Source organism: Elgaria multicarinata, chromosome 2 (genome assembly GCF_023053635.1).
Source record: "Elgaria multicarinata webbii isolate HBS135686 ecotype San Diego chromosome 2, rElgMul1.1.pri, whole genome shotgun sequence".
Classification (NCBI taxonomy): Eukaryota; Metazoa; Chordata; class Lepidosauria; order Squamata; family Anguidae; genus Elgaria; species Elgaria multicarinata.
Genome location: NC_086172.1, coordinates 43,583,698 through 43,606,561, shown reverse-complemented (window position 1 = coordinate 43,606,561; position 22,864 = coordinate 43,583,698). Strand labels below are relative to the sequence as shown.

General features: G+C 41.2%; 1 protein-coding gene across 1 annotated transcript in view; it reads left to right on the top strand.

Moving 5' to 3' along the window:
- MYO3B (myosin IIIB) overlaps positions 1-22,864 on the top strand; it is a 264,396-nt gene that overhangs the window by 12,495 nt on the left and 229,037 nt on the right. Inside the window, exons 5-6 of the mRNA XM_063116401.1 lie at positions 1,757-1,833; positions 9,547-9,692. Coding sequence (XP_062972471.1) covers positions 1,757-1,833; positions 9,547-9,692 — 223 coding nt within the window. The remainder of the gene's footprint in view (positions 1-1,756; positions 1,834-9,546; positions 9,693-22,864) is intronic.

The window sequence follows — 22,864 nt, the reverse complement described above, 5'->3', positions numbered from 1 at the left end:
GAAGAGGACTTAATGCAGTTTCTGGCCTGGCTCAAGGAATAGGCCTATCACAAACACTACACATGAGTGGCATTAAAAGCATTTATATTTATACTAAAAATTACTTTGGGTTATATCCAATGGTGGCTTTGTACTTGCAAAAAAGTGTTTCCACTTGGATGAGGCAAGAAAGCTAATTCCATCCCCCACCTGCTGCAACCTTCCATTCTCTATCCCGTGTTGTTCCAGAGGGCCCTTCCCAACCTACAGGAGCAGCTTTTAGGAAGGTATGCAGTGTGCCCCCCCCTCGTAATTAATAGGGGAGACTAGCAAAAACCAGGAGGGGATCCGCATGTCGCTCCCAGAGCGCTTCTATGCGACTCCAGTGCACCCCGAAAACGATAGTCTGACTTCCCTGTAAAATAAACGACGAAGAGCTGTCCATGCCGCCGATGCCGACGATGTCGAGGAGAGCTCTCCGCCGGCGATGAGAGCTCGGCAAAAGAAGGCAGGGTAGAGAGCTTCTTCCGCTCTTCACCCCGCCTTCTTTTGCCGAGCTCTCCTCGTCATCGGCATCGGCGGCATGGACGGCTCTTCGTCGTTTCTTTTACAGGGAAGTCAGACTATCGTTTTCAGGATGCACTGGAGTCGCATAGAAGCGCTCTGGGAGCGACGTGCGGATCCCCTGCAGGTGCCCCTTTTTGCTCAAGTGGTGGAAGTTCTTTCCACTAAGAGAAAGATACAATCCATTGGTTTTATGCTAGTTTGTCACATCTCTTCCCCAAAGAAACCTGGGGTTTGTAGCTTGGCAGAGGTGTTGAAAATCTTTTATTGGAAATCCTTGCCTCCCTCTTACAACACTACTGTTCCCAGGAACCTGGCAAAAGTGAATGACTTTTAAACCAGTTTAAAAGTCGGATATAGATATGGCCTTAGAATACTTTTTACTCTGGAACAAATAACTTGTGAATGCTATTAATGCATGCTAGAAAGCAAAAAGAGCCATTTTGAAGTTCAATATACATTCTAGCTAATCAACAGTAAATTACAGATAAGGAACATTGCCTATAGCTGATCAATGTAAAGAAAGATCAATGTAACTATAAATGGTTTCCAGATTGCACTGAATTTCTTTGAATAATCTTTCGTGTGGTTTGTGGTTTTTCCCCCTTTGATGGATGAATGTAGAACTTCTCCAATCCCATTCTCGGTTATAGGCAGAGAGTGTGACTTCTGCTACTGCAGTGCAATGTGCTTTGCCCCAGATGAGGCTCTGCCAGTCCCATGTACATAAGAACATAAGAGGTGCCATGCTGGCTCAGACCAAGGGTCCATCTAGTCCAGTGCTCTGTTCACACAGTGGATAACCAGCGGTTGACCAGGAACCCACAAGCAGGACATGAGTGCAGCACCACCCTCCCACCCATGTTCCCCAGCAACTACTGTATACAGCCTTACTGCCTCTGATACTGGAGATCTCCAAATTGCAGGGCTGTATCTTGGGATAAGATGACTGAACGTAGAATTCTATTAAAATACAAGCCTAAACTGTATTAAAATACAAGCCTTAAACTGTCAATGACATGTTTCCAAAACACACAGTGACAGGACAATTCCAAAACACGTGGAATGAAGAGTTGCTTGGTATGCAAAAAGTCATCTGTTAGTGGTTAAAAATGTGTATCTTCACTGTCATCGATTCCCACTCAGGCACTGTATTGAAAGGGCAATAAGAATACTATTGTGTCAATGTTTTGAATGTATTTCATCGTTACAGGTGTTTCCGCGCAGCTCACCAGTACCAGGCTGAGGAGAAACACGTCAGTGGGAACCCCATTTTGGATGGCTCCTGAGGTGGGCTCTATAATTTGGCTACTGTGTGTGTTCATATCTCTGTTAACATTACCTTAGAGAGCATAAGCATATCACAGATGAGGGAAAGGGAGGCTCTAGCAGAGAGACGGCAGGTTGTCTAAGGCCTAATCTACACCAAGCAGGATATTGTACTATGAAAGTGGTATGAAAGCGGCATGAAAGCAGTATATAAGAGGCAGGAGCTCAATTCTGTGACAAAACCAAAAGTAGATTCAGCAATTAACAGCCTTGTGTAGAAAAGCTCTTATTTCTGACTAAACATATATAGCAGCCTTCCCCAACCTAGTGCCCTCCAGGTCTGTTGGACTACAAACCCATCATCCTCATCCAATATGCTGAGGATGGGGATTTGTAGTCCAACACATCTGGAGGGCACCAGGTTGGGAAAGCTGCAGATACACACACACACACACACACACACACACACACACACACACACAATGTTCTCTGCAACTGGCACCTTAGTAAATGCCACACTCTGTTAGCAAGTCAGAGCAATGCCTGCCTGGGTCCCTGGTAGGATAACACTGCACACATAGGCATGATGATCCAGTTTAAATGGGAAACCATCTACTGGAACCACAAGACGGGCAAGGTGTTGTTGTTGTTGTTGTTGTTGTTGTTTTTAGCATGCCTGGCATCCTATTTAAACCGGCTCTTAGAAATCAGAGGTGAGGTGTCTGTCTGTTCCCTGCAATGTGTTTTTCTTCCTCTGCTCCTCAACAAAGGCAGTCAATAATACCCAGAATTAAGCATTCCTAATGAAATGGGGAAAACACATCTGGCATGCAAAGGGTGGCTTGCCATCTTTCCTGCCTGGGCAATCCTAATGCCTCCTTGTACTGGGAACATGTATTTCCACCATTACTTTCTATATCAGGAGTAGTTTTGGTCTAGAACTCCCATCAGCCGCACTAGTATGGCCAATGGTTAAGGTTAATGGGAGTTGTAGTCCAAAACATCTGGAGGGCAATGAATTGACTACCTCTGTTCTGTAACCACTCTAAGACAGGGCCTCCGTTTTCCAGAATTCCTAATGCAAATCCTTCCTGAAAATATGTTTGCTAAGCTATTTTATTTGAGTTGTATTTCTTTTAAGGAATTCATAACAAGCCCAAGAATGTCCTAGAAACCATAGAATGCGTTTCCTTCATATTTGAAACAAAGACCATATATATCCATTTCAGAGAGCACAGGAGAAGCAAACAATGTTAGCAGAAAATATCTGAATGCATTTTAATATGCTCTTGTGTCTTTAAATAGCATGAACAGCATACAATCTGAATCTTTCTGGACTTTTAAAAATATGTTTTTACTCAAACAGTGTAATATCTCCAGTGAAAAACAGCCCATTGAATTATGCCTTTCATCTAGAAGCTCTGACTCTTGCTATGAAATCGTAACAAATAGCTTTTGATGTATCTAATTGATAACTTGTGATATCAAATATATTTAAAATAACTTTACAGTAGATGCTGGGCACCTGTAATAAAAATACTTGAAATACCATTTGATGGAAAAGCTAGCTCCTCCCAGAAGAAATGAAAGCTTACACAATTGAAAACAGCAATTTCAATCTTAATGGTTTAAAATCAATAGGAAATAAACCGTGCTCAAATCTAAAAAAAAGATTTGCTCCCCTTCGTCCTTCAGCTTCTCATATTCACTACTCAGTGGCCCACTTCATGGGGCTAAGGTCAGTCCCAGGTTAATAGCTTTAGGTTCCTTTACTTCTTATTTAGCTAACATTCGTTTCTTTGATCTCTGGATGGATATTTTGTTCTGTGCTCGAGTGCCATTTAAATAAGAGGAAGAGTTTGTGTCGGCTAAATTCTAGGGAAATGATATAATTTAGAGAGAAGTCAAGATGTACAAAACCACTTAATTTTTTGATGCCCCAAAGGCATGTGAAAGTAATCATGCATGTACAGATTTGTTTCAATGGGGAAATAGAAAACAAAATCTAACAAGATTTATAGCTTCTCTGATGAAAGAAAGAAAAAACTGTAGAGAATGTGCACTTGCCTCATTTCTAATACATAAAAATTGAGAACATAATTTTAATCTTCATTATGAGCTGTAACTCCTAGTGTAACTATAATTTTGTAGGCTTATTCCGCTGTTTTATTGTATTTATGTGGATCAGGACTTGTGCCATGGTAGTAATGATAAAGGGGTTGTCACGCACACCCATTGTTCCTGAGAAATATATGGTTGGGCCCAGATTTAGACTGGATCAACTGAGCTGATGGAAGAGGACTTGTCCATGCCCTCCACTTCCCATGGCAGCCCTTCCAGATGCCTGAAAAATGCTGCACAGAAAGTCAGGAGACTGAGAGTCTGTCTTGATGAGGAGTTTGCCCCGGAGTTGATTCAGAGTGGCAGCAGGTCATCTATATGACCATCCCGAAACCATCCAAGAGCAAACTGCCTAAATTCCGCTTTAAAAAAGTCGGGCACTTACCCCGACTTTTTTTAAGCGGAAGCGTGCTACAGCCGATGGAGACCCCTGATTGGTCACCATCAGCTGGAAAAGGGCCAGTTTGGTCACTGCACATCCCTCTCTTCCTCCCCCTTCGGTTGCCCCGTTGCTCCCCCGTTTTTTAATTTAATTTTCTATTTTTAATCTGTAGATGTGAAAAATGGGGGAGGGAGGAGGAATGGAGCAGCTGGAGGGGGAGGAAGAGAGGGACGTGCAGCGCCTGAACCAGCTCTCCTCCCTCTGGCGGCCCCCCATGCAGATGCCGGGAAGGAGCACCAACGCAGGAGCTTGAGTCTCCGCGGTGCCAACGTCAGGCCTGGGCCCTGAATGGAATGATGAGTGTATGGGTGTGTGTGTGTGTGCAAAATTGGATAGCGGGACCTTCTGCCAATGGAACGTTCCTTTCTCCCATGGAAGGCAGATCCTGGATTCAACATATAGACCCTATTCAGATGACACGCTAAGCCATTGGTGGTTAAGTACTTTGAGTTTTAAATATACTTCATAGGAAATTTCAATACCATATATATTACATCAAAGAGCATGCTAGGATTTGCTGAAAGTTGTCTATATAGGTTTAAAACAACAACAACCACCTTAATACTTAGCATTTATATAGCACATTATAGCGTTCAAAGCACTTTACATATATTACCTCCTGTAAAGCAACTCAGTAGCTTTGCCCCAATATGTTATATGTGAGTTTGAAGCTGGGAGCGTCATGATTTCCCTACAGCCACCTGATGTCTTTGTGGCTGAGGTAAGATTGGGGACTTTCCTCATATCTCTATAAAGCAGTAGTGTGGCACCTGCCTTTGATATACCGCTTTCATAGTGGAATATCCTTCTTGGTGTAGATGAGCCCCGTGTCTAGTGCCCATATGGACACAAAACATGTGATAAAGTGGCAGGTGCACATCACTGCCCCCACTGGCATCATCATCCATGCTGTTGACCCCCACAACACACATGTGCTTGTAAAGCACATATATGACATCATACATAGGCACTGCTTTGCAGGTACACATGTTGAGGGGTGGGGCCAGTAGCACATGCAGCATTGGAAGTGAGGCCAAATGGCTTGGTCACACTCCTCACTTTCCTACAGGTTTACAGTATGTGGGGAGAAGTTCTAAAGAGGACTATTATCTAATCCTTTCTTTATAGTTCACAGTTTGGTATGAGTTGCATTAAGGGTAGTTCATTGATTAACCATAGATTAAGCTGTCTGGTTTTTCTGTGATAGGGCTGACTGAAGAGGATAGAACAATATTCATAGATATTATTTTGCTGCCTTATAATGATGCTGATGGCTATTTTTTTGATGTTTCAAGACGGGGGAAATAAAAGGCAATTGATTTTGCTTCGTCTAGCAAAATTAACTGTGACTTCCTTCCTTCAGAGTCACTGCCTTGAAGGGGTTCATTTACATGATTTCGATGAAGTGACATTATGGGGAACAGATGTTTACGGGAAGTGGACAAAAATGAAATAAACTAGAAATATGTTAATGTCTGCCATAGTATTTATCTGCCTTCTGAAAGTGTCTGTTAACACTAAAAGGCAAAATATGATGGGTACACTCAGGTGGTTTTGTATTCAAAATGCACAGATTGAGAATTCAATCTTGAACAGGGGTGGGAAATGCATGGGCTGTAGGCTACATGAATCCCCCTTCTTCTTCTGAAACCCTTACCACCACCACCCCTCTACTGAAATTGCCCCTGCCGCACTATGAGGTTGCAAAGAAAACCACTGATTTCCCCCCAAAATTTGGCGGGAAACTGCTTTGGATTCTTTAAAAGGGCGGATTTAGTTTCTTCCAACCTAAATTTGTCCTTTTTAAGGACCTGTAGTGGTTTGCCTCCAAATTCCAATGGCAAACTGGTGGTAATTTTTGCCTCCACACTGCCAAATATGGCTCTTGGGTTTGGAGAGTGGATGAGGGAGAAATAATACTGTATGAATGAAACCAGGTCCACCACCCCTCAGGGTTCTTAGTAGGGAAAGTGGGGGTAAATCTGGAAGCACTGTTGGCACCTGGGTTCATACATACAGTAGTGGATGAGGGAGACGTTGACCCCCAAGCTAGCGTGGAGTTCCTCCAGCCAGGGCCGGCACTACCATTAGGCCAACTAGGCAGCTGCCTAAGGCGCAGACCTCAGAGGGGCACAGTACTGACCTTTAAGGGTCACAGTTTTATACAAATTAGATGTTTAAAGAAAAAAGAAAAGAAAAGAAAAATATAATAGTTCATTGTTAGTTCATAACCAGTTTATTGTTTTCAACACTAACAATACTGTTAAACTTAATTAAATTCTCTACCTCTCTTGCCCAGCTTCACCCATTCTCTCTGGCTGCCCTGTTTGCTTGGAATGCTCTTCCAGAGCAACTACATATCACGAGTTCCATTGTAGATTTTAAAATGCCTCTGAAAACTCATTTGTTTTCAATAGCTTTTGGTATTTTAGTTTGATTTACTGTTCTTATTACTATGATTATTCTCTTATTTCTGTTTTGTGAACCCCTTTCCCCCTTCATATGTTTTAATGTGATTTTAGGTTGTAAGCCTCTAGGCAGGGTATCGCTGTTTTATTTGTATATTTTGTACAGCACCAAGTACATTGTTGGTGCTAAATAATAATAATAATAATAATAATAATAATAATAATAATAATAATAATAATTTTGGATCACAGACTGTGCAAGTAGCTCGCCTTGCCTAGGGCGCAAAATAGTCTGGCACCGGCCCTGCCTCCAGCCCGTCACAAACCCTATTCCCTGAAAGGTGGTGGTTGTGGGGAAATCAGTGAGCAACTTGTAAAAGAAGAACTAGGATTTATTTAACAGGGAAGGAAAAAGAGGGGAGGAAGCAATATTGTGTCATACACACTGTTCCATTTTCAACATAATGTTGGCATGCCTCAGAAGCTACTTAGCTAGACACATCACTAGATTTTCCCCAGGAGGCTCAGCCCTTTACACTTCAGCTTCCTTCCAGCTTGGTGGGTCAACAGCACTAATTGTACGGTGCAAGTCTTCAGCTCGCCTCACTCCACAGTTATAACCACTCCATGTCATACATTGTATGCCTGGGGCTATGCTTTTTATGCACGTGCTGTTGTGTACGCTGAGACCAAAGCGGGTGGGGGGGAGTAACTTTACTATTACAGCGGAAGCTCTTTAAACGGGTGGTTGCACAATCATGTGTTTACCTCACTCTGCGGCTATCCTCACTGTGATTTCAATCATACAAAGCATACTGGCTCTCTGCACTGTGCATCTAAGTGGTGCCCATTTCTACTTATTTGTGTGTGTGTCAATCTATATGCTAATTTCCAATTTCTCCTCATGGCCAGTCATTAGTCCATGCAAAGCTGATATCTGTTGGAGCTGGACCAAGTTAATGTATTTTATTTAGTATTAGTTATTTATTGTGTTTGGTCAATCTTTCTGGGATTGACCAAAGCAGTTTACAAAGAGTTCAAATTGTAAAAAATAAATACAAATGTAGTAAACACTGAAAAGGGCATTAAAAAACAAAATAATTATTTTAAAAGCCAAGCTAAAATGATGTGACTTGAACCCCTTCCTAAAGGCAGAGAGGGTGGGGGCCTGTTGTAACTCCAGAGGGAACGCGTTCTAGAGTTTGGGAGGAACACAGGAGAAGGCCCTTTTCCACATGCTCTGACAACTGGGCCTCTTCAAGAGGAGGTGTCTTCAAAAGGGCCTCTCTTGCCCATTTTAATAAGTGAGCATGTTCATATAGAGATAGCCTCAGATAGCCAGGCCCTAAGCCATTTAGGACTTGCAAGGTTAACACAAACACATTAAATTGAACCTGGAAAACAATTGGCAGCCCGTTTAAAGATCTTTCAGTGTTGGGCTGATATGATTACGATACCATGCACTAGTTAGGAGCCATGGCCTCCTCAAGTATCCTTCCAGCTGAGCTTTTCTGAGTGATTGCTTTCATCTACCTCAGTGAACCCAATACTGGAGTCCTCGGAGGCTCACTGTGACAGGTTTGCAAAGCACTTTCAAGGACAAAGTCACCCATCTTCATGCTGACTTGAACACTGCTAATAATACAGTGTGTTGAGTGTCAAGTGTGTTGTTTTGTGGAATGAGTTTCAGTTTTTGAAACCTGAGGATGTGGACAAGATGCTTGCATCTTTGTGACCCACCACATGCTCTCTCGATCCTTGTCCATCATGGCTTGTTCCAGCTAGCTGTGGGCGATTGGCTGAATGGATCAGAATGGTAAATGCATCATTGCATGATGGAATTGGTCCCTATGGCATTGAAGGGAGTAATGGTGCATTCACACCTGGATCCAGGGATCTATACTAATTATTGTCTGGTTACAAATAACCCATTTCTGAGTAAGTCCCTCAAAAAGATGGTTGTGCTTCAACTACAGGTGTTCTTGGATAAAACTGACTACCTTAATCTGTTCCGGTCTGGGTTCAGGTCTTATTTTGGGACAGCATTGGCTTTGGCTGCCCTGATGGATGACCTTCTTTGGCAGAGAGATAGCTGGAGTGTTGCCCTGTTACTTATTCTTGATTTCTCAGCAGTAGAAACACATTACACCTGTGTTGAAAGAACTGCACTGGCTGCCTATTGGCTACTGAGCCGTATTTAAGATTATGTTATTCATATACAAAGCCCTCAACAATTTGGGACCTCCTTCCCCTATATATACACCCATTTAAGATCTTCAGATCTCCTGTAAACACACTTGTACACCCAAGCTTTCTCTGGCTTTTAATTGATTGCAATTACTCCATCTTCTTTGTATTGCTTTTATTGTTATTGTAGTTAAAATTATTTTAATAATGTTTTAAATGTGATTTTAATATGTGTATGTAAACCATTTAGAGATTTTATTATATTAAATAGTATACAAGTATTATTACAATAAAGAAATGAATAGAATAATTGCTGTAGACCATATTTTGGAGACCCTAATTCTTGTGCAATTTTGAACATCAGGAATGATAATTCTTTGTACCACATTCTGTTGGCCACATTAAAAATTAAGACTATTAGATAAGCACGTACAGCTTGCAAGTGCTTATCTAATAGAAGAAAAAGATGAATGGGGGTGTGAGTAGTGGAGCTGAATCTAAACTGGTAGTGTGGGAATTACTGACTGAAAAAGTTAATTTGGTGCCTGTTTTGTTGTTGTTTTTAAAATCTGATAGGTCATTGCTTGTGAACAGCAGTATGACTACTCCTATGATGCTCGCTGCGATGTGTGGTCTCTTGGGATCACAGCTATTGAATTGGGTGATGGAGATCCGCCTTTATTCGACATGCATCCAGTGAAAACACTTTTCAAGATCCCAAGGTATGGCACTAGGTGGCTCTCTTGGCTTACTAGACCATTGCTCATACAGAAACAGTAGACTTTTGACAGTGAAAATACATATTGTTTGCTACATCATTGCATTGTAAGTTACGCTAATTGCAAAAAATGTGCAAAATGCTACTACTAAGAAGATTCTCATTAGCCCTGATTTACACATAAATTAGGGTGACCATATGAAAAGGAGGATTGGGCTCCTGTATAGGGTGACCATATGAAAAGGAGTACAGGGCTCCTGTATCTTTAACACTTGTATAGAAAAGAGAATTTCAGCAGGTGTCATTTGTATGCATGCAGCACCTGGTGAAATTCCTTCTTTATCACAACAGTTCAAGCTGCAGGAGCTATACTAGAATGACCAGATACAAAAGAGGGCAGGGCAGAATTGTTCAGAATTGTAACACTTTTTTTTCTTAAGGTTTCACTATATGGAATTTATAGATTCTCTTGTTTCCTAACAAGTAAAAGTCTGCCTATCTATCAGATTTTTGAAAGATTTATTTTTATGGAGGAAAAGATTTGGATTGGTGCAGCAAATACACCTTTGAAACTGTTAAGTGTATCAAAACAGCTGCATCCCTCATTAACTGCTTATTTAACATGGAAAATATGATATTCCTTTTTGCCACGCCTGAATAGAAATGAGTATTTGGTTTCATACCTAAGGTTTGTTTGGTAGTTGTGTTGTTTTCTCCTGGCTGAAGGAGCCAGTGGTAAAGGCCATTGTGAATTATGAATTACTGATGGGGCAGCTGAAACAAAAGAGGGAGGGCCACATCTCTCAGGCATTTGCCCTAGGTTGATTGCCAGTTGGTATATGCCTGCGCCTTACATATTCCATTTTGCAAAGGAAAAGATAGCCACTGGCTATTAGCAATTTAAAAGCTTAGACAACGAAAATATTTGACCTTTTGTTATCTGTACAATCGTGCAATTATCATGGGGCTTTTTACAATTTCCCCTGATTGCTATTTGCATTTCTGATTAGGTCTATTTATATGCAGATGAGGCTCTCCAACATTCTGCCTTGTATTATCTCTTTTACGCAGCCCAGACGTGAACTGCCATCCCCTCTTCCAAAAATTATTCAAACTTAAGCAGTAGTTCATCTTTATTTTTTGCCCTTTGCACATGTGTTGTACAGGCTGTAGCAATTAAAGCAGCGAGGGAGGCTTCCAATTTCTAAACTAATATCCATAAATTTTATCAAAGAGAGAGAGCCTGTAAACAGCTTTAAGGAATGACAGTCATGATGAAGTACTATAAAATATCAGCAGGTGATAGGAAGATATATGGAATACGATATGTGGATGTTCGCCTTTCCATCTATGATTTATCTCTTTCTTCCCACAAACTGGTATAATTCTGTATGAGAAAAGACTATCTTGTGGGGTGTCTGTTTATATGGGACAAAATAGTGGATTTAATAAGCAAACTCCTTAATAGCCTGGTTTTTATTTTCCATTGAATATTTTTCTCTTTTGAACTTCAGCACTAGCTGAGGGCTAAATTAAACACTATGTTAAATGCATAGTGTGTAGATGTTTCTTATGGTTTTATTTACTCTAGTGTAAGTTTGTGGGTCCCCAACCCAGACTACGACCACAGAACATGGGAAGGTTAAACCTTACTTTAAATTCCTCACACACACACACGCCAGTGGGGTAGGGGGTGCTAAAGGAAAAACAAAATAAAAAAACCAACTCCATTGCTGCTGATTGAGTTCTTATTTCTTTAGCCCCCTGCATTGGGGGTTGGGGGTGGGCAAATTTAAAGGAAAAAAGCAGCTGGGTGAGAAAGTGTAACCCCTTCCTTCCATCGTGTGGTGGTCCCAGTCTGAACTGGCACCTGCACACTTACACTAGAGCAAATAAAAATGTTAGGATCATCTACATGTGACACATATAACATGGTGCGTAGTTTAGCCCTAAAATTAAAAAGGAATTTATCTTATTATGGAGGTGCTTGTCAAGAACAGCAAAGAGCACCTAAGGTATTTTTATTACTATTCAAAAGATGTGATAACTCCAGGACATGGTGTGTGTGTTGTTGTTGTTTTTCGGTATCTTGTTGGCTATGCATTATATGCCAAAGAATTGCACGTCCATATTGGTCTTTGCAGAGATCTAGGGCCAAAATGAAACAACCCTGAAATGCAAACATTAATTTTCCAGAGGTTGATAATGTCACTGGCTGCAAGGTTGGCCTTTCTAGTAGCCAGATGCCTTGCAATATCCAGATGACTCTGCCCTGAGAAGATCCACTTGCCTTCCAGATGCCCCCAAACTCTCCACTGCATGCCCAGGATGGTTCTATAGAAAGGTCAGGCAATGGGTAGAGTGGTTAAAAAAGAAAGAAAGAACAACAGTGCATTCTTCTACTGCTGCGGGATTATTAGGAAATCGTAGGTGAATGTATTGGCAGTTGCCTAGCAACCCCTGGATGCCTTCTTTTTATCCACCGCAATAACCGTTTATATATGTCTCCGACTTCTAAGTAAAACAGAAAATGTATGCTGAGCAGAAATGCAGCCTCCTTTTTCAGCCCCTTGCTTACCCGATATATCAGGGAAGAACGAAAGAATGAGAACATTTTTCTGTAACCATCTATGGGCCAAACTACAATGATATTAATTGCAGGGCTTATTGTTCTTCAGCATTTTAGTTCCACAAATTGTCAGGGCAAGGACCTGATCCTGGTGTGTGTGTTGGGGGGGGGGGGGAAATGGGTTTTTTTGAACCTTTGCCCCCTGTGCTGTGGTTCTGATTTGGATTGGGCAATTTGCAGTTTGCATGGCAGGGAAAGGTTCCTAAGGATGCTTCACAGCAGAACGTTCTGCATTAATTGTAACAACACAGAATATTGATTTATGTCTTCATTTGATTTGATTTGCATTCCACCTTTCTGCTAAGAAAAATAGCTCTCAAGGCGGCTTACAATCACAAATGAAAATTTATTTTAAACAAATACATGAAAATGCAATTAAAAATATAACAACAGAGTAAAAACAGCATCCAACCCAAGAGGCCTGCTTATATCAAGGCCCAGTTGAATAAAAAAGTCTGCTTGCCAACAGAAAGACAGCCAAAAGGGAGCAAACCTAGCCTCTCTTGGGAAGGAGTTCCACAGCCAGGGAGCAGCTACTGAGAAGGCCCTCTTTTGCCCTCTCTGAAGGTGGTCTGTCTCAAAAGAACGCCCCCTTCCGAAGATCTTAGGAACTTAGCAGACTCGTGTGAGAGAAGGTGGTCTTTTAGGTAGTCAAGAGCTGCCTGCAACTAGAATAGAGTTGAGCATCATTTAATCCAAAAATAGAAGAAGGCAGTTGAGTTCAGAAACAGGACAGGCACTGTTATGAAGTATTGATTTGCTGTACATGACTCATTTTTGCAAAGCATTCTCTTTCTTTTCCTATTATTTTGACTTCATTAATTCTGCACGGCCGTTTTAGCTGACGGGACTGATCTGCCTCCTAATTGAGGGGTTGTAAATGCCACTCCAAAGACATGGGATATGAAATCCTTTTTTTCAGTAACTTGAAATTATTTCACTCCTATTACCCTGCAAAAGGAACTGTAGCTGATTTATATTTTTGCACTTCAAGCTGTTTCTGGTGTGTGTGCACTTTCCAGGTGAAAATAGGGATGGGTCTCTGCAAGAAATGCAGATGGAATGTAGTGTGGCAAAAGGCTGTAAGGTTGGATGAATGGGTGGCTCCCAGAGTTTGACCTAGTGGGTAAAATAGTGTTTTGGGATAACTGTTCCCCCTAAATGATCTCAGCTACGTAGCCTATGACAGACTATACCTTATGTTCCAGATCTACTCATATTCTGGTTCATCCCAATTCTTAGTTTTGAAGGAATGTTGGCAATGAAAAGATCCAAGATCAATTTCTGTGATTGCATTCGGATGTCAGGATAAATGGTTTTGCATAACAGGAATAAGCTTCAGGCCTTTTCGCAGGCTTTTGCAGTGGTCATGCAGATGTGGTCGGTTACTCGTGGATGTTTGCAGGCCCTTTTCACAATGTCAGCCACCTCTGGTGCCTCTCCCTTCGTTTTTAAGCTTTATTCTGCCATTTTTTAACTTGCTGAAAATGCAATAATATTTCTGGAATCATGCAATATCCCAGCACCATCTACTGGAAATAGAACATATAGAACTTGCCCAACAAGCAAAAGCTCCCCACAAAAAGGGGGAAGCGCATGTATTGTGCCAATTATAATCCCGCAAAGAAGCCCTTTAAATTAAAGGTAAATCACATTTGCTTACCGTCACTTTGATTCTCTTCCGCATTTGAAACAAGAGAAGAACAGCAACTACACGGTCTGTAATTTAAAACTTCCCAGCTTATATAGATGAATGGGATGTCGCCCTCTAGTTTTGTAGCGCAACTTCGACTGCACATGACAGGAAATCTGACATTTCAGAGGATTCGGGATATCCAAGGTTTATTTTTTTTAGCAGAATAACCTTGAAAAGGGGTGGTGTTGTCAAAATGACCCGCAAACTTCTGCAAGTGGCCAGTTACAAGCATGCTAAAATTAGTCATTTAAAGAAGCCTGAAGACTTCAGAAGCAGCAACTTCTGAAGGTAAGGGTGTGTGATATTTGCTCCAATATAGAGATGCCCTCAGATTCACTCATGACCCCCTCCCCTCTTATGGCACAGTCACAAGGGGAAGATTAGAAGCTTTCGCTTCTGATTTTTCACTAACTGTAGCTTTGTATGTTGGCTGAATCCTGACCTGTTGTTAATCTTAATTACAGATTCTTGAAACAGAAACCATGGTTAAAATTAGCCACAGTTTGTTGGGTTCAGAAAAGCAACAAACTGATATTAATTAAGAATGGAAGTGAAAGCTTCCCAACTCTCCTCATGGCCACTCTGGAGGAGGGGAGGGGAGGGAGGGAGTAGTGCAAGAGCCCAATGCTCACACAGGCTCATTCCGATCATGGTTTATCACAATGTCTGAATGCAGCTGTTGGATCAACATTAGTGGGCATGGCACTATGCATACTTTTGTTCTACACAAAATTCTTCATGCCACAACACAAATTCTAATTAACGATTCCGTGTAACAGAAGATTGCACATCTTACTGCTCCCACAACAATTCACTTCATGAGAAATCATACTTATAGGGATATACAACGCAAATTATAGGGAGAAATTTCTAGCAATCATAAATAATAAAATAACAATGTGTTCAGTGGAAAAATACCTTATTGCAGTATTTTACATTGAAATGCAAATGGTTCTACAATAGAGAATATTTACTGTTTATAAATTTAGAAAGCATCTTTCATGATTTCACACAGATATTTTTCTTGGCTGTTATTGGATGGGTGTAGGAGTGCAGGAAAGATGCAAATTGTTCCATACTCATGTCTAAAAATAGGTTCTGTTCCAGGTGATTAAACTGAAATGTCACATGCTAAAGATCCATCCTTTTACCTCACTTTAATCACTATATTTCTGTGTACAAAAAGCAATGAAAATGTGTTTAGGAGTAACTGATTCAGGATGACCTTGAGAATGAGCTTCAGCTTCATACTGTATACCACAGACAGAGTGAGGCTTGTATTCACACCTTTGTATTCTACTGCCTTCAGTTTCTCTGCTTTTCTACACAAGACATGGGGCTCATGTACACCAAGCATATACCTCTTTCATAGTGTTATATCCTGATTAGTGTAGATGTGTCCTGGGCCCCAATAGTTGTCAGTGCACTTCAATACCACTATAAAGCAGTAGTATCCTGCCTTTTATATACCACTTTCATACTGCTTTCATAGAGGGATATCCTGCTTGGTGTAGTTGAACCCATGGGCACTTGTGATTCCTTACTCATAGTTGTTTATGGATTCTTTAGATGACGTTGTGATCTTCCAGTTTCACTTCTATTTTTTAGAACAGGGGAAATGGGGTATTATTTCTGATGGCAAAAGAATACATAATTTCTTCTTGTGTATTTGCTATAGCAACCGTCACCTAGAGCTTGGATCTCAATTCTGTGATGAAACTAAAAGTAGGTGCAGCCTTCTGTAGAAAAGCTCTATACTTTGCAGATCACAACTTCAGATTACAATGCCTCTTATCCTCCAGGCTGCTTACACAACATCAATGAATGCCACTGAGCAGGACTCTCAATCAGGGAGGTTAAAAGTGGGACAGGGATGGTGGGGCAACTGGAAGTGTGGAACTGGGCGGGAGCAGTTATTTCAGATTAATTACTCTTGCTTGTTTATATTGCTGTACTGTTTTTAGTGTTCACTGCTGTGATCTCCTTGAGGAGGAAGAATGATATATAAAAGATTTTAAATATTTATTTATTATTTATTGCATTTGTTTACTGCCCCGTAGCCGAAGCTCTCTAAGCGGTTCACATAAGATAAAACATTTAAAAACAGTATACAAAAATTAAACCCCACAAAAACATACAAAATGCACAAACAATTAAAACCACTGTAACAGCTTTAGAAATTAATAGAAGTCCCTTTACACTTGTGTGTGCCCCCCGCCCTGCAATATGTATAGTGAACATGCAGAGTGAGATGGCACCCACTGGTCCCATTCCCCAATCTCCATGTGCTCAGTAGAACAGCTGTGTCTGCATAGGCTCCTCCACATGACCAGAGTGAACCCAGCATAATCAAAACTTGGATAGGTGTGTAGATGCTACACTGTTGAGCCTCTTCCACCCTTTGCTGGATACATGGCGCATTCAGAGGCAAGGTATGTCTCCCCCCCCCCAATACTTCGTGTATTCAGTAGGGCGGACAGTTTTGAATCACCAAAAATGAGGAAACATATCACCCCAAAAGTGGGCCAAAGTGGGCAGTGATTTGCATAACATTTGCATATGCTTATTTAAAAGTATAGATGAAAATTCAGATTATTGAAATTATTGTGATTTCAATATAAATACAGTACATCTCACCATAGTGTGGAAGACTGACCAGGGCTAGATCTGCACTACTGCTTTATAGGAAACCTGTTTACCTGCCTCTTCAGCCTGCTGCCCAGGTGTTCACTGTTGATGGGCAAGAGTTGTGGTTTATTATCTTTAAACTGGAATTGGACAGGACAGCCCTTCGAACAGAGGATGCTGTTGAATAGACCTCTGCCACCTCTTCAAACAGAGAACTGTCCTGGGCACCTGGCATGACTAGGCCTGTTCCCCTCAGGGTAGAGGAAGGAGTTTCAGGCGATCAATCAGAATCAGATTCTGAAGCAGAAGAGACGGCACCAGAAATATACCAGTCTATACGGAGAGTGGGGGAGGTGATTGTCACGGGCTCTTCACCAGCTGGAAATGAACTTTCGCCAGACCTTATCTCTGAAAACATTAATAACACACAGTCTGTAGGAAATCAGTATTCTTCTGATGGGGAGGGCACTTCAAGGCTAGCTGATCCTAGAGTTTGCCACAGACTAAAATGGGTGGAGCTAAAGGAAGGTGAGAGAAGGCGGGCCTGGCTAGCTTCTCGCCAAAGTCTTCTTCAGAACCAGTCTCCTTGAAGTTAAAGGCTTTCCGTTCTTCTTAAAAGGACAATTGTTTTGCTTAGTTTGCATAGTTTTGCCTAGAAGAAAATTCCTAGAAGTTGAACTCTCTTCAAGTAGAAGAAGAGATGTTTTTTGCCTGAATAAAGCTTTGTGGATTATGTGGCAGACCTCTTTATTGTCTCCCAATAAGGCGGGAGGTAGTCTTTACACTTATATGAAATAGTATATCCTCCCACCCTCCAGCTTTAGTTCACTTACACATGTTCAATGCTCTTTCTCTGTGTGTGTGGGGACGATGGACTTTGATGCTTCTCTTAAATCTGGATAAACAAAGTATTGCAATTTCCTGTGACAGAACAGTAGCTCAGTCTCCTCCAAGCTGTTGCCCTTGATATATTTTGGACTACAACTTCCATCATTCCTGACCACTGGTCGTGCTGACTGGAGTTGATGGAGGTTGTAGTTAAAAACATCTTCTGGGCAAAGTGATAAAAAATGGCAAAAGCACCAAATCTAAGGCAAAAGGTCATCAGGTTTGAATCTAAAGCCTAGCAACGATCAAGTTACTTTGCATTTTTATTCACACTCAACAATTTCTTATCTACGGTACAGACACTTTTTTTTTCTTTGTACCATTATTATGATTGCTGTTATTATTTTATACCCTCCATTAACCATTTCCCTAAAGCATTCAAAAGTATATAGCTGAAAATATTTTTTATTTCCATGATGTAATCCTTTTCAGAAGATAAACATTGAAGAATTTATGAACCTTATTTCACTTTTAAAATGGTTAGCTCTAATGACAAGTGAGCATTGGATAATCTTTTGCTTAATGTTTCTATATTCCAAGCATACGCACACAGATGGCGGAGGTTAAAAATACCACATCCCAAATTACCAACTTTGTTAGACCTGACCACCTTCCTTTCATAATTTAGACCCTTCTGTTGAAGATTTGAAAATATATTCTAGACAGATGACATGTTAACAGAATCATTTCATGGTTCAGTGTCTTCTCAGTATGATTTATCTTTTATCTGTAGGCACCGGAGGTCCCTATTTGGGAGATTTATGAGCTAGGCCCAAAAATCTATTTTGATGAAACAGAATGTGTGTGTTCATTGAAAAATACAATCTTTGCATAAGATGATGCTTCCTTTTCATGATAAGTTTTGGACATCAGCCTCTTGCTCCTTTCTGATGCATACAATTAAAGCGATTGTGCACTGGTTGTTATGTATGGGTTCAACACAGAAAGCACTGCCGGTCTCAGACTAACTTTAAACAGAGACCACATGAAATTGAATCAGTGCATGAACAAATAGAATGTAGAACTCTGACAGGCTCCTTTTTGTGCAGCAGAGCTCAGAACATTGTCTGCCTTTCAAGTTGGCTGCTAAATAAGCTTTAAGCGCATTCAGCGGCCCACTGGCTTCTCTCCTCAAAAAAATTGCCTAGATGGAGAGAGTGCTGTAGGAACTATGGGATTGATTCTCTGGGATCACCGGACTCCCATCCTCATGACGATTCTGGTACATGATGTTTGTATCTCTGTCTTGAACTGTCTGCCATCCCTTCCTCAGATAAGCATCCCTGGTGACATAGAGACGGTGGGATTGGTGCTTGATCTGCAGGGTGTTGAGTTCAAAACCCACAGCAAGAACGGTGGCCCTATTATGCAGTGCTCTCCAAAGCTGAGTGAATGAAATGTCTTTGGATCCTTCTGAGAGTGTGGATCACTCCTGGGTCTTGCTTGTGATATGAAAATATACCTGTGTTCAAGTATAATTAGTTGAGCAGATGAATCTACTTGAAAAAGAACTTAGATTAGTGTTTCCTAAACAGCCACACACCCCCACCCCGATGTGTTGTCTCCAACTCACAATCATCCCCAGACCACCCATCCCCATGCTGGGTATGATGGGAGTTGTTGATCAACACATCTGGGGGGGGGGCAAGTTGGGGAAGGCTGACTTAGATGGATTTTGCAATGTGGTTATACTATAATTTATTCTCCCTCACTTGATACCTTGCAACTGCTTGCTATAAAAAACAATGTTGCATACAATGGGATTGCCCCCAATTTGCAGAATATTGTCCAAAGGAAAACAGCACCAAGCAGGTAAGAGTTATTTTCTGGCTTTCTTTCTTTTTTCTTTTTTGGTTTCAAATGCATGTTTTAATTAAAGTTGAAGCTCTGCAAGTAGGCACAACTAACAGGTGTTGTCTACCAAATTAAATATAAACCTCTGGCATTTGGCTATGGGGATACCAAAAATTATAATTGGTGATAATGTAGATATTACTTCTCACTGATGCTCAAGCAAGAAAACATGCTCTTTTAAATGAAATATTGATCTGGAGGGGAAGAATGCCTTTTTACTTAGCACCTTTCTGCATGAGGCTTTTATTATCTGCTCGTGCTTCTTCACTCACAGTTATTTGCGGTTCTTTTACATGATATCATCATCTTCCAAGTCCTTTCAACCATGCTTTGCAACCATTATCACATTTTTTCCCTAATGGGGAAAGTCTAGTATTTTTTTTTCAATGCCGTTACTAGACCCTTTTGTAATTGTACAGTTCTACTATTCCACAGCACCATCTAGTGTTTGTGTAATGGACGTAAAGAATGGCTGATAAAGAAACCCCTCAGAAAAAAGAAAAAGATGTGTAAAAGTGCCGATTTTAATCCCTCAGAGAATTCAGAAGCAGAAGTCTCACCTCGATAGAAGTGTGGGTTAAAAGCTTCATGTAGAAAAGCCCTTACACTTACACTCTGGCTGTTTCTACACCAGCCCGATAGTCCGGGCTGGTCACGGCTGAGTCCCTGAGCATCCAAATGATGCACAGGGACTCCAGGGGGCAGGTGGGGATGGGCACGGGTTTTCCCAGAGATAAAGAAACCCTGGGGAAACCTAATTCTTCCTGCGGTCTCGGGATCGTCCCGAGACTGCCGGAGGTGTGGGCACCCGTCCCACCTGGTGCCACGCTTACTTGCTAGTAAGCGTGGCACCAGAAATAGGCATGAAGGGGGTTTGGGGAGTGGTTTTGAGGGTTTTTTAAAACTCACATTTCCAATAGATCGAGGCCTTGCTATTTTGCGGCCGGCCCCACTACTTTTTTTAAAAAAGAAAAAAGGCATCCACACCGTCCCTGGACAGGGTGTGGCCGTGTGGACCCAGGGGGAGGATCTTGGAATCAGAGGCCATTTTGGAACTTGTTGCTTACCTAGTGTTCCCAATGGTAGTGAAAGGCCCAATCCTTCTCTGCGATGCTCCTACTTCTCATCGACCCACACTCGTGCCTGACCACCCACTTCCCTCCCTCCCTTATCTTCAATACTGCTCTGGCAACAGTAGGATGAATGAAAGGAGGGAGGTCTTGTTCTCTCCCTGCTGCCCGGGGCAACAACTTCCGAGAAATGTAGTTTTCTTAGAGCTGCTGAAACTTTGTGGCATGTGTATGCTTGCATCCACACAGAAACACACACACCTTTGAATATGTGAGGTTTAAAAAATGCTGTCATCAAATGAATATATGTAAAGTCATGGTTTGATGAGAATAGGGAGAGATAAACCTCTTCTAATTTTTTTAACTTAATATGAAGGGAGTGGGCTTGTACTGTGGTGGTCCATGCTAGACAGAGGGATCAGAGATGTGCATTACATATATAGGATCATATCCTGGTACTCAATTCATGTGGGATAACTACTTTCCCCTTCCCACTTCCATATTTCCAATTGCTTTATCATCCCCTTCTCAGTCTTTAAACATCAGCCAGATCTACACTTTGTGTCAAATCGTTACAATCACATCATGGTAACACTATGAAAGCGGTGTATGGAATGTGTAAGGTGCTGTGGAATGCCAATATAAAGAAGTAGTGTAGGGCCTAATCTACACCAAGCAGGATATTGCACTATGAAAGCAGTATGAAAGTGGTATATAAAAGGCAGGAGCCACACTACTACTTTATAGCGCTATTGAAGTGCACTAACAAGTGTTATGGCCCATTGACACATACCGTATACTGCTTTCATACTGCTATATCCTGCTTGGTGTGGCTCCTGCCTTTTATATTCAGCTTTCATACCACTTTCATTGTGCAATATCCTGCTTGGTATAGATGAGGCCTACATGTAGATCTCATTGTGAGTGCGGCAGGATGTAACCTGCAGTTGATCTTGAGTATGTACCCAATATGGTTGAAGAAAGATTCTGATCTGAAGGGTTCTGATCTGGCATAATGATCTCCAGCTTTCTGTGTTGGTATGCTTTTCTCCATCACTTTCACTGCTGGCACAAATGAAAACAGAAACCCACGTATCTTCAGTTGCGAAACTCAAGCAATGAAACCCATAGAAGAGGTCCCAGTTGAAGGATCTTGCATTGTAGGGTTGGGAAAGAGAGATTGAGAGACTCTTCAGGTTGGGGTAGATCATACTTGGTTGACTGATCAATGGCATTTCATATATTCATGGTAACACTGCTGCAATATGTTTAAAGGAAAAAAGGAAAGGAACCTCTCGTGCAAGCACTGAGTCATTACTGACTCTTGGAGGGACGCCAGCTTTCGTTGACGTTTTCTTGGCAGGCCTTATAGCGGGGTGGTTTGCCGTTGCCTTCCCCGGCCGTTATTACCTTTCCCCCAGCTGGCTGGGTACTCATTTTACCGACCTCAGGAGGATGGAAGGCTGAGTTGACCCGAGCCGGCTGCCTGAAACCAGCTTCCGCTGGGATCGAACTCAGGCCGTGGGGAGAGTTTTGGCTACAGAAACTGCTGCTTTACCACTCTGCGCCACACGAGGCTCAATATGTTTAAAAGAAACCCCTTTTTTGATGTTTGTTTAGGGTGACCATATTTTGGAAACCAAAAAGGAGGACAACATGGTCGCCCCCAAGGGGGCGTGTCCAGTACCAAGGGGGCGTGCCCACCCGAACATAGCCTTGGTCACATGTCTGATTTTACAGCACACATTTAAGACAAATCTGTTCTACACAACATCTTAATATTAAAATCACTGAAATAAAGAACAAGTGAGAGATTCAATGCATCTGAAATTAACTTCACTCACTCCTACTTTTGTAGGTTTTGCTGTACTTTGAAGCTTTTGCTATACTCTCTGTGTTACATTCTCCCCTTCCCTCAAATATCTTTTCTGACTGTATCTTCACTCACTGCTGTTGCTGTTAACAGGGTTTGCTACTGGCCCCATATCTGTTTCGAATTTGGTATGGCTAAAGCTCTACCTAAAAGCTATCATGGTGCCAACTTTCAGCTCTTTATCTTTAAAAATGACAGTTTAAAAATAATAATTTTAAAACCTCATTTTTTAAAAAAATCCTAAAAAATCAATGGATGAACGGATCTGTTTCAAATTTGGTGTGGCTAAAGCTCTACCTAAATCCTATCATAGTACAAAGTTTCATCTCTTTATATTTAAAAATGACGATTTTAAAAATAATAAATTTAAAACCTCAATTTTTAAAAAATTCCTAAAAAATCAATGGATGAACGGATCTGTTTCAAATTTGGTGTGGCTAAAGCTCTACCTAAATCCTATCAAAGTTTCATCTCTTTAACTTTAAAAATAACTATTTTAAAAATAATAATTTTAAAACTTCAATTTTAAAAAAATCCC